Consider the following 17,737-nt stretch of genomic DNA (forward strand, 5'->3'; position numbering starts at 1 on the left):
GTTACTGACATCTGACAACTGACTGAGATCATAAGGTTTTCCTGAGTCACATGACTGACTGAAATCTATGGAATCATAGCTTAAGTTTGGATATCGTGAAACATGACATAGCTATAGGCACACAGCTATAGTTTTCAAGTACGAATACCGCCAGGACTCGATAGGAGGAAACTGACACACATGACATGACTTGATCACAAGATTTGAGTCCACAATTCACAATATCATAAGCAGGGGTTAGTATACTTCATGTATTTATTCAACATTTCAAACATGAGAGGAAAAGCATGGATATATTTTGTGTACATAATTTACATCTCCATTATCATACATGGTTTATACCATAACAATAACAACACAGAATTTGCATGGAAATTCATATTGGAGTGTATGGCTAACATGAACTTGTTATTTAGATATCATGAAATCATGTAAATATGAAGTTCTAGCATACCAGGAATTTTATCGAACACCTTGCATGCATTCTTTAAGGCATTGGTGGTTTTCATACTTGCATTCTATCAATCAACCTAAAGATCATGTTTTTCAACTAACAACATAACTTTCATGAGATATACAGTCACGATACAATTATATAGCAAAAACAAACAAGCATCAACATGGGTATGATCATATCACCACAACCAACCAAGCTTTTGTATTTTAAAGATTGATTCTTAAACTCCACGGACGAAAAGAATTCGTGGATGAACACTACGCATACCTTGGAAGGAAGGTTCTTGATGGTTGATGGAGGAATTTCCTTGAAATTTGATCTTCAAGCTTGATTGTGCAACCCTAGTTGTTTTTCTCCTATGGTGCTCTTGGATAATGAACTTTGAGATGTTAATAGAGTTGTAATGTATTTTGAAGTTATATATTTTGTGAGGTTAAGTTTAGGGACATGAAAGGAGTGTTAAAAGACTTAACTACCCTCAAAATAACTCAAAAACGGAGTGTTTAAGTCATTTGAAACCATAACATAGGCGCCGTATATGCTATCGCCTATATTTACATAGACACCGTATATGATATCACCTATATTTACATAGGCATCACATATGCTATCGGATATGCTTTCCAGTGGCCATGTCCGATTGGTTAGGCGACGCCCTCTACTTCGCAAGGCCATAACTTCATGCCCGAGTATCGGATTTTGGTAAAATTAGTATCGTTGGAAAGCTAATTCGATTCTCTACACTTTGGTGGATCTAAATCTACCAAAATTTCACATATCAATCACGTTATTCTTGTTCAAATATGACCCTTGCAAAATCGAACACTAAGACTTGATGGATTCAAAAACTCTTAGCCTGCATCACTCTAAGCGACTCATATCAGCATGCTTAAGACATCGCAGGCTATCCTATCGCTAGAATATTCATTGTAAGTCATGCACTAAAATGCTACTCACAGGATAGGACGTTTCATACGTAGGAAAACTTATTCACTCCCTAGCTTAGAAACATGCAGGGTATTACAGATTTTCACAAAAAAAATCACAAATTATTCCCCATAAAAATTTCCAAGTAAATCCCTAGGAAATTAACCTACGGAACTAAATCAGCAGGTACGTTATTTGCGGATTTATTTGAGATTAACTATCAAAATTTTGCATGAATTATTTGGTAAAATTTCATAAAAAAGGAATTTACCTGCGGATTTTTACGAAAAAAATCACAAATTATTCCCCACGAAGATTTTCAAGTAAATCCCTAGGTAATTTAGCTGCAAAAATAAATCCGCAGGTACGTTATATGTGGATTTATTTGTGATTAACTATCATAATTATTTGGTAAAATTTCATTAAAAAAAATATTTTAGCTGCGGATTTCCACAAAAAAATTGCAAATTATTCCCCACGAAGATTGCCAAGTAAATCCCTAGATAATTTAGCTACAAAAATAAATCCGCAAGTACGTCATTTGCGGATTTACTTGCAAATAATTAGCAAAATTTTAAATGAATTATTTGGTACAATTTCATTAAAAAAGGATTTTACCTATGGATTTTCATGAAAATAATTCACACGTAAATTAGTAGAAATATTTCAAAATTGATCAAAAATCTATTTAAAACCTTCAATAATTCTCAAAAACATCATTCAAAACAACTTTAATTTAATGTAAACCATTATAGCTAACAAAAAACATAATTCAAAACATCCCCATTAATAATGTATGATTCTTAAATGGTCCAAAACAAAATATATTCAAACTTGAATATTCAATAAAACTACCAACCATCAAAGTCAGAATCACTTTCATTCACGTTATCGGGATTATCACTTCCATTCACGTCGTCAGAGTCGTCATCACTTTCATCCTCATAAGCTTGGTAGTCTTCTTGACATAGGCGTTGATCATTTGAAAATGATTTGTTGTATACATGGTTCATCAACAAGTGTAATTCCTTTCTCATCCTCTTATTTTTCTTTTGCTCATTCTGCAACTGAGCATACAAATGAGCATTTGAAGCATCAACCTGAGACTTAATCATCTCATCAATTTCTTTTGTCAAAGTTGATGTTGAACTATTAGTTGCCTTTACGCTTCGACCCAAGGAGCCAAGACCTTTGACTCTTTCTTTTTTCTTTCCACCAACAGATTGCACCCAGATATCCATTTCACTTAACTGAGTCGGCTCACTAGTTGAATTAGTTTCTCCATCCACAGCTAATGCACTTTGAGCAGCTAATATTTCTTGTTTCTTTCTTTCAAACTCATTCTGCATAAGAATATGTTAAGTCAGACCACAAAAAGTGGTAAGAAATATATCATTAGCATAAATTATATTAGATTATCGAATAACTGTTGCTATGTTATTAATAGACTAACTTCTCATTTTCATAGCACTTAAGCAACAGTAAATCATTAAACCAAATAACAGCAACAGAGATTTGTATAGTTTTAAATATGTAACAGATGACAACAACAAAGACCAATAGCACAACTTACAAACATTGTTGACCTCAGCTTGATATCTGGAATACTCGTACAAACATTGTTAGCCTTGATATCTGGAATACTCGTACAAACATTCACTGGAATACTCATACAAGTATTCACTACTATTAAGGTAGTAATGGGGTTGCAGGTATTTCAGCCCCAGCTTTAACTTTCATAATTCCCCTCGACAAATCCAAAACAACAAATCAAGTAAGTTGAATATTCTTAAATTTTAAGTTGGTACTTAAATATGGTTCAAAATTTCTTAGATTCCTTGATTACACTATGTTTGAAAAATATAAATTGGCCTTGTTCTTGAGTAACTTGAAATACACTGATAAAATTTGGAGTAGAATAACACGTGTCCCATCATTTCTGTGTAGGGGCGACCTAGGAGTTGTAACGACTCATAGGGTCACCTTAATTGACTCATTATCACTGGGAACATAGGTGCAAAAAGAAGTTGGGTTTATTTATCATAATGACTAATACAATGAGACCTAATTTATATGACTCGTGGTGAGGATTGATGAGGACTAGGAAGGGTACGACACTATGGAAATAGTTATGGTCGGAGACCGAGGGTTGGTAACGAGTTGTTGTCTAACATACTAACTCATTAAAAAGAATCGTTACCTGAGCAGTGACTATTTCTTATACACAGTCTTATCTCGCCAGTCTTATAACGACTCATTACTAGTGGTAAGTCATACCCTGACTCATAAGGCACCCAGACCCTGCAACACTTACGATATTTTTCTTGTTTTTCTTTTCTTTTCTTAGATGTACTAACATGTTTCTCCTAATGATAAATGGCACTAAAGAATGAAGTTCATATGTGGAATCATATTTATGTGTGTTGTCCAAAAATTTGCAGGAAGAATGTGGAGTTGGTTCTTGATTTTTTATTGGAAAATGCCAAGGAAAAGTTGCTCTTTTGTTGAGTAAAAATTTGCTTTTTCTCAATATTATAAGTTAGCATTAGTGCAAGTCTGCAACCTATTATCTGAGAGCACCAGGAACAAAAAAATTCTGTGAGTTTGGATTTTAATGAACTATTGAACTGACCAAGACCCACTATGACCTACTTCTTGTTTTATTACGATCTTGTTCACTATTTTTATCTTGGGCCGAGGGTCTATCGTAAATAGCCTCTCTAATTCTTCGGAGGTAGAGGTATGGACTGCATATATTTTACCCTCCCCAGTCCCCCTTATGTGGGAACACACTGGGTTTGTTATTATTGTTGCTTATGTATTGCATTTCCAGAATACATGAGCAGATCTATATATAATATATTTTTTCTTTGTCTATTTTATAGTTTCTACTTGCTCAAGCATAACACTTTGTCCTTATGTTTGGAAGTAATTATATAGTTGTATTATGATATGTTAGAGTTTGGTATGTATACAAAATTTGAGACCTTCTCAAGTTTCATACAAAGTAGAATCATGATACTAATAGATGCTTGTTAATTGTGTTGCAGAAGGAAGATTGTAGGACATGGCTAATGAGAATGTCATTGAGAAAATAGAGATCCTAAGTTAGACAAACAAAACTATGGTATGAATGCTTCCTAAGTACAGTCCTGCATTAGTACGAGAATTCTATACAGCTTATCAGATGGGTCTTTAGAGGTTGTATCCACAGGGGCATTCATAGGTAACCCCTTGATGACACTAATGATTAAAGGTGTTCGGGTTAACATCTTTACGCAGACCAGATCTAGATTCCTATATGGGCAGAAGTTCCCGTTACCAACCAACACAGCTGAGATTGACTACCGTATGGAGGAGATATTGAAGTTAAAGGTAAATCAGATTAGTTTGAAAGAAAAGATTGCTGACTTTCAGAGAATGGAGAATTATTTACATGGAGTGGGAGAAGGCTCCTTGGGTAGCTGGCTGAGTTGGCTCTTTATCTTTGATTACAAAGGGGAGCCTAAACTTTGCAGGAAGGCTTGGTAGATGTTTATTCGTCATATATTGATTCCCTTATATGGGGACAACTTATTGAGTACAAATCGATTATCCTTTATTATGGGCATCATGGAGGGATATGAGTTTAATATAGCCAAGTGGATAGCAATGAAGATCCACGATCAGGTGGTGAAACCTGACACAGTCCTGGCATTTTCAATTTTACTGATACGAATATGTTTAGATAAGGGAGTGCCAGATATTCTAGGATTTAATCGGTTTATACGCCCATAGAGTACTACATATTTAGGCCTAATTCACAATGCTAATAACCCCGTCTCCAAGACAGCTAAGGCGGGGACCAAATACTCCAAGAGGCATTCAAGATCGGAGGGTACAGGATTGATACCCTAAGGTACACTGATATTGGTGGAAACCCTGCTGAAACTGAACAATCCAAGCCTCAGGCATAAGATAGACAAGAACCTCCCAGACTCCGATGTCTCCTCCTGCAACTAGACCATTCACTGCTAGGCTGGCCACTGTCGGCTATGCCTTTGTACCACTGACATTCATAAATGAGGTGCTAACTTCAATAGGTAAAAGTTTGTAAGATTATACAGGTAAAATTTTGTAAGAGTTTGAAGATAATTTGTATATTTTTTGTTGGAGTACATTAGGCACTATTATACAGGAGAACCGAGAACAAATTTTGACTGCAGGGGAACCGAGAACACTGATTGCTAATAGAAGAAGACATGTAGCATCAGACTCACTGATTCTACTGCTCGTCTTCAATTACTTCCATATTAACTAAATGGTTCTAAAGCGCTTATTCGAACCATAATAGAATATTTATGACTATGTCCAAAACAAGTTGGGATCAAATCCCATTTCTTCATTTTAAGCTCATTTCATATCATCATCATTGATATAAGATGAAGTCAAAAACACAAGAAGCAAACCACAACAAGAACAAAAAGTTGTCAACAACAATGCTAGTGAATCGAAATAGGCCACACATGGCTTCACTAGACTTCAAGATTACAACAAAAACTAGATTTTAGTATGAGATTGCAACAAGTTGTAGTGAATCAAAATTGGCCCCACACGGCTTCACTACTTCAAGATTAAAGAACACTTACATAAGTAGCTTCAGCTTTCTCATTTACCCAACTTTCATCACTTTTCTTGAGATGAGTTCGAAAATAAAATTCTGAAACAGAAGGATCTTTTCCAGTAGCTTCTTTCTATATTCACAAAAAAATGCGTATGTTATCAATATTGAATATGATATTATTTTCTTCAAATAAATATATTTAAAAAGATTTATAATTACCATTCTCTTAAAGATCAATTGATGAGGTACACAACCACCTGTATAAAGTGATGCACCAGCATTTGAATCACGATTGTCTTTATTTTGTTTAGACTTTGTTTTGAACTCATTAGACTCCCAATACACCTTCATCTCCTTGAATACTGCATCTCCCATCCAATGTGGTTTCAGAGGCAATTTTTTTCTAACATCTTGAAAAAGTTGGGTCATTTTTTAAGATGCCCTTTTATTAAAATTAGACCATACAACATCATTATAGTGAGGAACCCACTTAAATTTCTTCTGCATATATCAAATGAATAATATATTAGCTATATAGTCCCACAATTATATTTATACATGAATCAGAATGTATAAATTTTTTACCTTGAATTCCTCGAACCACATCTCGCGGGTAGACTCTGGAAACTTCTTCCATGAAGGTCTAGCCAATTCAAACTTACTCCGAATGCAATTAGCAATACCATCAATAACTACCTTGTGTGGATCAAACCTACATAACATATAGTAGTTATCAAACATCTGCACATATAAATAGTACACCAAAATATAAGTATTATTAAACGTTAGTGGTATTACCCATCCCCTTCAGGTACAGTACATATTTGATTATCATCAGCTATATTGTCAACTATATTAGGTGAGGTGGGTGGAGTCATGTTGGCCGGTGGTGACATTAATGGTTCAGAATCTTGATTTGCAGGTTGGGACCTATTAGATTGAGGTGGAGATTCAATAATAGCAGTCTGGGGTTGGTTGATCCCAAGATTAGGTTGAGACTCATTTACATGAAGTAGACTAGTATGGGAATAGAGGGGTTGTGATGGTATTATGGGAGGCACAACAATGTTATGAGATTGAAGGGATCCTGACGGAATTATGGGAGGCAATTGAACTGTTTGTCGCTCTATTGTCTATTTTTTCGTATTACTTGACTTATCTCCTTTTCCATTAGGCAATCCAGCTCTTTTAGATCCTACACCTTGCATTTGCATCAAATAAAAATAGAAAAAATAATATATTAGTGATTTAATTGATGAACAACACATGAATAAAGGTGATAAAAATAATATATTAGTGTAGAATTTAAAGAGAACGATCTTATTAAGTATTAGAGTGAAAAAGGTCCAAATGAAGCAAATAGATATCGTGATTCATGATATAACTGATTTCGACTTGTGCACAAAGAATGTTAGAGCTACAAAGAACATTAGAATAGTGTAGTACCACAAATAGGCTAATTAAATAGTGCCGGTAAGTGACCATTTCTAGATATTTCTAGAAATAACAGAAGTGCAAAACACAAGACTCAAAATAGAGATCTTCACAAACAAGTGAGTACTTAAATTAAACAAGTAGTCATATGACACATAGTTTGTGTGAGTACTTAAATTTAACAAGTGAATTCTCTTCCAGTGGACACGGTAGCTTTAATCAAATATGGTATTGTACATTGACAAAAGAAACCGACAAGCTAATATTCTCAATCCTCCTCATATTCATCTTCCTCTTCCTCTTGAGTATGAAAGTGACTTGTTGAATCATCACTATCCAAAAAGTCTTCCTCTTCACTTGTTTCCTCCTCTTCTTCATTAGCTTCTTCACTTGATGTCTCCTCATCACCTTCCTCTTCTTCATTTGATATATCCTCATCTCCATCTTCAATTATATCACGTTCATTTTCATTTAACAACAGCTTGAAAACTACTTTCATCAACCTCTTCACCATTAGCTTGGTCATCACGTAAGCAATCAATTGGGTCATCCTCTATACTTGCACTAAAACATGATTGTTCCTCTTGGTAAGCAACTTCCAAATTGTATCTTGTATCTACAGCTCTCCTTGGCTTTGTTTTTATAACCACCCATCAATCAGCCTTATTTTCTTTTCTTTTAGGATGACTTGCATAATAAACTTGAGTTGCAGTTTGTGGAAAGATAAAAGTGTCAAATTTAGAATATCCTCCCCTTTTTCAAACCTCGACAATACCAAATTGGCTATCAACTTTCATGCCATGTTTTGTGGGATCAAACTAATCACAATAAAATAAAACTAACTTCATAAATGATGTCATTGGCCATTCGAATTCGATAATCTCCTTTTATTGCTACATAGGATATGAGATTCAAAATAATGAGAAGCAAAGTATGAGATTTCTTAAGCCAAATATGCTTGACAAATAGATCCTTCAACTCTAGCTTTGTTTTTTATAGTCTTTTTAATCTTGTTTAGGAACCTACAATTGTTTTTAGGAAATAAATAGTTATGTAATAAAATAATAAGACAAGTAATAAAATTTTATACCTTTCAAATGGATACATCCATCGATATTGAACTGACCCACAAACTCTTGCTTCATAAGGCAAATGAATCGGTAAGTGCTCCATCGAATCAAAAAAGCTAGGTGGAAATATTTTTTGCAACTTACACAAGATTACAGGAATATTTTGTTCCATTTGCATAAGATGATCCATCCGTAATACTGTTGAGCACAAATCTTTAAAGAATAGACTAAGTTCAGTTAGTGACTTCCATATAGATTTTGGAAGAGCGCTAAAAGCAACTGGCATAAAATATTGCATGAAAATATGGTAGTCGTGACTTTTCATCCCAAATAACTTCAAATGCTCCATGTCAACACATCTACCCAAATTAGAAGCATATCCATAGGCATCTTTAGTTGATCAACCCATTCACATACATCTTTCTTTTGACCATCATTTAAGGTAAACTTAGCTTTCGGTTTAATCCATCTCCCATCATCATTCAATTGCAAGTATAAATTATTTTGCTGACAATACTTTTCCAAATCCATTCTTGCTTTCTCATTATCCTTTGTCCTCTCCTTGTTGTCCATGACAGTATGAAAAATACTATCAAAGAAGTTCTTCTCTGTATGCATTACATCAATATTGTTGGGAACTGGATGGGTCTTCCAATATGGCAAATCCCAAAAAATACTTTTTTTGGTCCAATTATGTGATTTTCCATAGCCATAAAATTTTCGTGGACCAGATTCAGTGATCTAAGGAAACCCTCTCACTTTTTCCCATATCTAATCTCCAGTTAACCTAAGAGGAGGCCTAGAATTTTCCTCTTTTTCTTTATAAAAAGAATACTTGTTTCTTCTAAATTCATGATTGAGAGGCAAGAATTGACGGTTACAATCAAACCAAGAAACTTTTCTTCTATTTTTTAAACTAAAAGTTTTTGTTTGTTCTATGTAAATTGGACATTTGTTGTCGGCATGTTCTATCCCGACAACATGTCATAAGCAGGAAAATCATTAATTGTCTACATCAATATTGTTTGCATGAGAAAATTTTGCTTCTTCAACATATCATAAGTTAGTGCACCATCTGTCCATAGTTGTAACAACTCAATTATTAATGGTTGAAGATACACATCAATTTTATTCTTAGGATTGCGAGGACCTGGAATGATCAATGTCAAGAACATATATGGGGCAGTCATACACATATCAGGAGGAATATTATAAGGAGTAACAATCACAGGCCAACAAGAGTACGGTGATGCTAACTGGCTATAAGGAGTAAAACCATCAAAACAAAGAACGAGTCTGACATTCCTAGGCTTTGAAGCAAAGTCTGGATAAGTTCTATCAAAATGTTTCCATGCTTCTCCATCTGAAGGGTGACACAAAACACCTTCTTCCCTTCGATTCTCAGAGTGCCACATCATGTGCTCTGCAGATCGAGTTGAAGCATATAGCCGTTGAAGCCTAGGAATAAGTGGCAGGTAATGCATAGTCTTGTGTGGAACCTTTCTGATACCCTTATTTCGTACTTCTTTGTAGCGAGGTTATTTACAAAACTTACATTCTATCATCTCTTGATCAACTTTGTAATACAACATACATCCATTAACACAACAATCAATCTTTCGGCTAGTTAAACCAAGCCCCGCCACTAACTTCTTTGCTCGGTAGTAATCAATAGGTATCTTACTATCCGGATGGCTTGTATCCTTCATCAATTGTGCCATTCCACTAAAACAACCATGACACATATTATATTCAAATTTAATACTTATCATTCTAACAGCTGTAGAAAACTCCAAATATTTACATCCGGGCCATAAGGGTTCTTGAGCAGAATTCAACATCTCGTAAAATTTGTCAGCGCCGCCCATATTTGGAGACTCTTCTACAGTAGGCTCAACTTGATGATCAAGTTCTATACCAGTAGCATCATATACCATACCTTGATACCTATTTACGTGTTCAGAGTCTTCCGCTAGAATGTTACTTTGACTGCCTGAAGATATGTCAAAGCTACATCCTTGATGACTAATTGAAGAACTTGAATGGACATGTTCATTCAAATTAATTGAAGGATATTCCTCTCCATGTGACGTCCAATACCAATATCTCAGAGTGAACCCTTTCTTGAAAATATGAACATTAACTTCATCAGGCGTAAAGTGCTTCATATTCTTACAAATTTTACATGGACGCCTTATGACTTTCTCGGAAAAGTACTTCGGTTGACTACAAGAAAATTTAATGAACTCTACCATGCCTTTTATAAATTCATCTGTATATGCCACTTTACCAGGAAGAAGTCTATTTATCATCCATTTTCGATGCTCGGGAATACTCATTTCTGAATCAAAAGATACCATATATAAAAATATATAATAATAAAGTTTAAAGGGTTCCCGATCTTCATATCCACTAAAGAGTTAATGAGCCAATACAGTCGACAAAGACAGAAATATATCTCAATTATAAGATAAATATAAAAGGAATCAAGAAAAAACAACAATAATAAACATTAACAATGAGACACGGCTCCTGCGGCTAGAGCAATATCTTTATGTAATCCAGTAACTTCCTACAAACTTAAATCTCAGTAGAATTAGATGTTCTTAGATTATCTTGCTGAGGAATTGCAGAAGATTTTGGAATTCACTTCTATTGTAGTATAGCTAGGTTAAAACTTGAAAAAAAAATCTATATTTAGTTTAGAGGGTTATGCTATGATTTGTGATGTTAAATTGACATCGTCCTATAACAATATGTAACTTTCTTTATCAATTTTGTTATTCATAACATGTAAGATACATTAGCTAACTAAACATTCCCGCACGTCCATGATTGAAAATCTAGAGAACGGATAGTAAAACAGAGAGGTACAACATGGAAAACAAAACTCATCCGGTACCATGATAAAGAAATAAACTTTGGGCCTAATTGGTTCCTGCTTCTATCTAATAACGAGAATTACTATTTCAGAAAGCAATGCTAACTCAACTCCATAATCTTGCTCATGATTGAGGAGAGAATTATTCAAGATTGTAAAAAAGATCCAGGATACAAATTTAACTTCAAACTTAATCTTGAAATATTCTGCTTACACTTATCCGTTCATAATTGACAGACTCATTAAACTCCAAATAAGATAGTTTTCATAAAAGTCCTTGTTCCCCTCCTTTTTCTATTTGCTTATATTTTTTTATTGGGACAAAAGTTAATTATAGATATGATGTGGATAGTTAAGAAAGAACTCAATAGTTTAGGAATATATAGTACTCATTCAGTAAAGTAAACAAGAAGCCCCCTCCATCTTTATCAATTTTCCACTTTCCTTGGACCATCTACTAGTGAAATTTAGGCATAAAAGATGTGTACTTGACTCAAAAGTAATAAAATATGTGTACAGGACCACCTCCAACCCTGAGGTTGTGTGTTCGAGTCACCAAGAAAGCAAAAAGGGTGGGAGCTCCTACAGAAGGGAGGAAAAAAATCTCGCAAAATGTATTGACCAATCAAAGTCATTATATAGTTTTCGCTAAAAGTTTTAATGAGAAAGTAATCAAATAGATATAGCTTGAACTCCTAACTCGAAATACATAAGGGGTAAATGACGATTGCCAAACAATTGTCATTTACTCACAGAGTAAGATCAAATAATACAGGACAACAAGAAAATCCAATTTCTTTGGTTTTTTTTCTCTTTTTTGGTGATTTCCTGTATATTCTAACTCCAAATCCAAGTAATCTGACAATGTTCAGTGCAGCACATTGGAGAGAATTGCAAAAGATTTCAAACGTTTATTAGGGGAAATCAGAAATAAAAATAGGAAGTATCAAGAATGAGCTCTTACCCTTTCCTGTAATTGGTCTGCAAATAATAATAAGTGAAAGACTGGACAAACAAAAATGAATCTTTGGTGAGAAAAACATTTTACTTTCTCAAATTGCAGTGTAAATTAACCCAGCCATGACCTAAACCAGCACCGAAGTAGAGCCTATGTTTTGGAAGTATAGTCAATTACTATAGAAATTTAAGTAAAATTATAGGGAAAACTCAATAAATTCAGGTTGACATATACCGTTTTCATTAATTCCTCAACTTGTCTCGTGCATGCAGTACAGGAAAAACTATACAGGGAATACAACAACCAATAATATCATCAAGATGAACAGAGGAAGTCATACTCCAGCAGAATTCCGAGCAAACTATTCAGCTAGCACAACAACCTTCTAGGAGCACTAACAACCATAACGACATCAAACCCGTAGACAGTCCCACAGTGACTGAAATCAAGTTTTACAAAATTAAGAAAATAAAAAAAGTAGTCAAAACAGAGTAATCCAAAGCAGTAGGAGATTGTCTACTCACATTACCAAGCAAATCAAAGTGGAGCAATCCAAATTTTCAGTTCATGAAAGTAAGCATACACACAAAATCAGAACCATTCACTTCAAAATATCGAGTAGGCACCTTTACAATTGAAAAAATTATGAAGTTTACAGTAGAATATAAACAAACTAACCTCGAATATCTTTGATTTTGATTGACAAAGTTTCGGAGCTAAAGAGAACCACTGATTTTTGGATATCACGTTTTTTTTTATATAGAATTGAGAATTCAGAAGGCCTCTACTTAGAGAATTGACAATTGAGAAGTCCTCTGCTTAGAGAATTGAGAGGAGAAGGTGAACGGTTTAACTGAGCTATCAATGTGAAAAAAAGGGGAGACACGTTTTTGTCCAATTTTTTGGTATAGATGAAATTTGAAAGGTTAATAAATTTTTTTTGTTAAATTGAATGGAATTTATGAAATTAATAAATTATGTGTTGGGAAATACTTATTAATCGTGTGTTTAGACTAATTCGAATCACTCGTTGCAGGGCTCATTTTGGAAGTAGCGCTCCCAACGAAATTTTTTTCATCCCTAGGACTCAAACCCGAAAATCCTGTTGAAAGAATTATTAATTTATAAAGATATTTAGGGAGTATAATTATATTGTTGATTGTTGCTGCTCAAGGTGAAATGACATGTTATTTTCAGGATATTTTCTTTATTCTCAAAATTTCTAAGTAGGTGTTTGGCCATAAAAACTAAATTTTTTACTTTTGAAAAGTTTTTTTTAAATGTAATTTTATGCCCTCACCTTTTAAAAATTATCAAAATTGCCCAAATAACTAATTTACCTGATTCCCCTCTATAATTAATATTCATTTCATCTGTAATTCTTTGCACATTAGTTTGATGAACTCTATGCCAATTTTTCAGTTTTGCTAATTGTATTTTGAGGGAAACTTTACGCAGAATGGCTGGTGAAAGCTTGAAAATCAATTTGAACGCAATGCATTTTGTTCAGATTACATACTTAACTAGATTCATCTAATGGATGGTTTAGGTGGAAAATGTGATATCATGGGACTACTATATCTGCCTTCCACGTAGGATTGTACTTCCACATTGCAATTTATTTGCATCCAAAAAGAAATTCTTACCTAAGTCACTCAAACTTTTTACTTTCGGTGCCGCACTCATGTCGTATTAATTTCAACCCAAATTATTTTTATAATGTGAAAAAAAATTCAAAAAAAAAAGTGAATAATATTCATGGCCAAACGACCTTTAAGTATACCTCCTCCCCTTAATGTCTCAACAACTTGCTTTCCTAGAACAAGTCATAAATTAAATTCCCTATATATTTTTTCAATTTCAATTAATATAACATAAAGTTTAGAACAATTGAATGGAATTTGAAATTGAGTTCAATTGGATAGAATTTGGGTTAGGATTGTAATAAATTGGATAAAATTAGGCTAAAATTGTTATAAATTGGCAAAATCAGGCTAGAAAATAAATAAATAAATTAGAAAAAATTAAATTGACTAAGGTTGCGGATTAATACAATAATAATAATAGTAAAATAAATAATATAATTATTTTCAGATTAGTTATGAATAAATCGTGCAAATAAATCAATGATAACAATAATTCGAAATAGACTCTTCTTTTGCTTGATAATACGTGTCCATCGATTTAATGTCTAATTTTTTTTTATTTTATTATTTTATTCACCACGTTTATTCTTTTCCTATTAAACTTGTAGCAAAAATCTGTTATTCTTTAAGTCGCAAAAATAAATTTCAAGTCACAAAAATCCGTTATCCTTTTCCTATCCTTTTATCCGTTATTCTTCAAGTCACAAAAATCCTACGTAAATTCCCCAAAAATGATTTTAGCTAAATTTGTAGCAACACAATCCCCAAATAATTTTCCAAGTAATAATTTTGTAGGTAAATTCCCAAGAATAAATCCCCAGCAATATTCGCAGCAGAACATCCCCAAATAATTTCTCAGGTAATAAAATTCATTACATAAATTTCCGTCAAAAATATCTCTAATTAAATCCGTAGGATAAATTACCTGGGGATTTTTCTATGGATTTAAAAATATATATATTTGTTCATATACCTGCGGATTTACCTAGAGATCAATTACCCACCAATATATTTTTTCAGGGAATGTCGCAAGTAATACTTTCACAGGTAAATCGCCAAGAATAAATCTCCAGCAAAATTCGCAGCATAAAATCCCCAAAAAAAATTTCAGGTAATAAAAATCCATTACATAAATTTTTGCCAAAATATCTCTAAGTAAATTCGTAGGATAAATTACCTTGGGATTTTTCTATGGATTTAAAAAATATATATATTTGTTCATATACCTGCAGATTTACCTAGAGATCAATTACCCGCCGATATATTTCCCCAGGTAATGTCGCAAGTAACAATTTTGCAGGTAAATCCCCAAGAATAAATCTCCAGCAAAATTCGCAGTATAAAATCTCCAAATAATTTTTCAGGTAATAAAATCCATTACATAAATTTTCACCAAAATATCTCTAAGTAAAGCCGTAGGACAAATTACCTGAGAATTTTTCTATGGATTTAAAAAATATATATATTTGTTCATATACCTGTGGATTTACCTAGAGATAAAATACCTGCCGATATATTTCCCCAGGTCAAGTCGCAAGTAATAACTTCGCAGGTAAATCCCCAAGAATAAATCCCTAGCAAAATTCGCAACACAAAATTCCCAAATAATTTCTCAGGTAATAAAATCCATTACATAAATTTCCACCAAAATATCTCTAAGTAAATCTATAGGATAAGTTACCTGGGGATTTTTCTATGGATTTAAAATATATATATATTTTCATATACCTGCGGATTTACCTAGAGATAAAATACCTACCGATACATTTCCCTAGGTAATGTCGCAAGTACAAAATTTCGCAAGTAAATCCCCAACAAAATTCGCAGCGGAAAATCCCCAAATAATTTTCCAGGTAATAAAATCCATTACATAAATTTCCACCAAAATATCTCTAAGTAAATCTGTAGGAGAAATTACCTGGGGATTTTTCTACAGATTTTAAAAAATATATATATATTTATGCATATACCTGTGGATTTACCTAGAGATAAAATACCTACTGATACATTTCCCCAGGTAATGTCGCAAGTACGAAATTTCATAGGTAAATCCCCAAAAATAAATCCCCAGCAAAATTCGCAGCAGAAAATCCCCAAATAATTTTTCAGGTAATAAAATCCATTACATAAATTTCCACCAAAATATATCTAAGTAAATCTGTAGGAGAAATTACCTGGGGATTTTTCTACGGATTTTAAAAATATATATATTTGTCCATATACCTGCGGATTTACCTAGAGATAAAATACCTGCCGATATATTTCCCCAGATAATGTCGCAAGTACGAAATTTGGGCAATATGGCGCCAAATTTACCTGCGGAATTTGTTGCAAATATATAGTTCGCGGGTAATAAATTTTAATATTGACGAATTTAATAATTTCATAGGTAAATTCGCATGTATTTCCTGCGATATTATTTCCTAGATAAAATTTCCAGGTAATAAGCAGTTTTCTAGTAGTGAATGCAGTGCAATATCTTTACACAACTTGTCAGCATAGAAGTAGCCAGCTTGAAACCTGAGGCTATTTCTTTCTCTCCAAATTACAGGAACAAGCATACCAAAAACACAATTGATAATAGCTACCATCCTTTTCTTCTTTTTGGCCCAAGAGGTCACCCATTAAATTTTCTCTTTCCAACAACCTATAGATCTTTGAATCCTTATCCATTCAGTAATCTTAGCCACAGATTCTTAGTAACTGTACAACCAAAGAATAAGTTGTCCAATGTCTCTACATTTGAGTCACAGAATATGCAAGATTGATGTAACGCCCCGAGACTACCCCCTGGACGTTACACGGTGCTTAAAACCACAAGTGATTCCAAGCTAACCAATGTACTGGCATACTATTTGAGCAATTGATTTATAATATAAATAAAAGTTAAATTTGTTAAGCAGAAGCATAGTCATGAGAAAATTTAAATAAATAAGATATTGTAATAGTTTACATCACAATAAATCAAAAGAAAGAACTTGAATTACATAAATGACTCTGACTGACCACCCTTGAAACCTCTACTATACTGACTATAGATAGCTGGGTCATTCCTCCAACTACCACTAATCAATACATATGGATAATAAAAAATACAACGCATGAATTGCAATAGACTGGAGTCCCTGAAATAGAAGAACTCATCACCTGTTGGTTGAATGTTGCAAACTATCTGACCTTGATGTATGGACTACATCTGACACCTATATTATGAAGGAATGTAGCCACAAAAACATATTTGTGGCCAGTACGTTGGAATGTACTGAGTATATGGAGACATGCACTAAATCATGGAAATTTTTAAAAGATGCTTTAAAACTGAGGATAGAAGTTATTTACTATAACATACATTTAAAACATGGCTATATGTGAAAACTTTAATTCATAGTGAGAATTATAAATCATGAGCCAAAAATAATTTTGTAAGCTGGGATGCAGTAGAAATATGAATAACTGTATGTAAACCTTATGTAAACTGAACATGTTGGAAAATTAAACTAAGGATCATGTATGGATGTTGAGCATGAAAACATAAACATATAAAACTGAGAAAGAAGACCAAGTAAGCATGTATTAAAATAATCTGTAGAACTGACGGATTAAATATCTAAAAATTTGATTACTTGGTCAAACAAACTTGAATTGATATAGACTGAGTACTGAATGAAACTATGGGAATTATCATGTAACCGACATACCCCCAATATGAGAAAATCAAGGTCCAACCTGAAACCCTAGTTGGAAGGGTATTGGTACTTTTC

The 17,737-nt window shown here is 33.5% G+C and overlaps 1 protein-coding gene across 3 annotated transcripts; it reads right to left on the reverse strand.

The window, feature by feature from the left end:
* Positions 1-2,114: 2,114 nt before the first annotated feature.
* Positions 2,115-13,207, reverse strand: LOC124897676. Of its 3 annotated transcripts, none has more exons than XM_047410864.1 (6): positions 13,009-13,207; positions 6,786-7,182; positions 6,573-6,699; positions 6,207-6,488; positions 6,013-6,117; positions 2,115-2,727 (listed from the first exon to the last, which is right to left on the reverse strand). In XM_047410864.1, exons 4-6 carry the CDS (start codon positions 6,414-6,416, stop codon positions 2,236-2,238), a joined length of 807 nt encoding a protein of 268 aa, XP_047266820.1. In that variant the 5' UTR covers positions 6,417-6,488; positions 6,573-6,699; positions 6,786-7,182; positions 13,009-13,207; the 3' UTR covers positions 2,115-2,235. The 3 variants fall into 3 exon arrangements, with proteins under 3 accessions (XP_047266820.1, XP_047266819.1, XP_047266821.1); XM_047410863.1 differs by having other exon boundaries at positions 6,786-7,188; XM_047410865.1 differs by lacking the exon at positions 6,786-7,182.
* Positions 13,208-17,737: the final 4,530 nt, after the last annotated feature.

This window comes from Capsicum annuum, chromosome 4, assembly GCF_002878395.1.
Source record: "Capsicum annuum cultivar UCD-10X-F1 chromosome 4, UCD10Xv1.1, whole genome shotgun sequence".
NCBI lineage: Eukaryota > Viridiplantae > Streptophyta > Magnoliopsida > Solanales > Solanaceae > Capsicum > Capsicum annuum.

Coding starts and splice junctions, on each gene's coding strand:
- LOC124897676 (XM_047410865.1), bottom strand. CDS start 6,416: ATGACCCAACTTTTTCAAGATGTTAGAAAAAAATTGCCTCTGAAACCA. Junction 6,118..6,206: donor AATTGATCTTTAAGAGAATG/GTAATTATAAAT, acceptor TTGTGAATATAG/AAAGAAGCTACTGGAAAAGA. Junction 2,728..6,012: donor AGAAAGCTGAAGCTACTTAT/GTAAGTGTTCTT, acceptor ATTCTTATGCAG/AATGAGTTTGAAAGAAAGAA.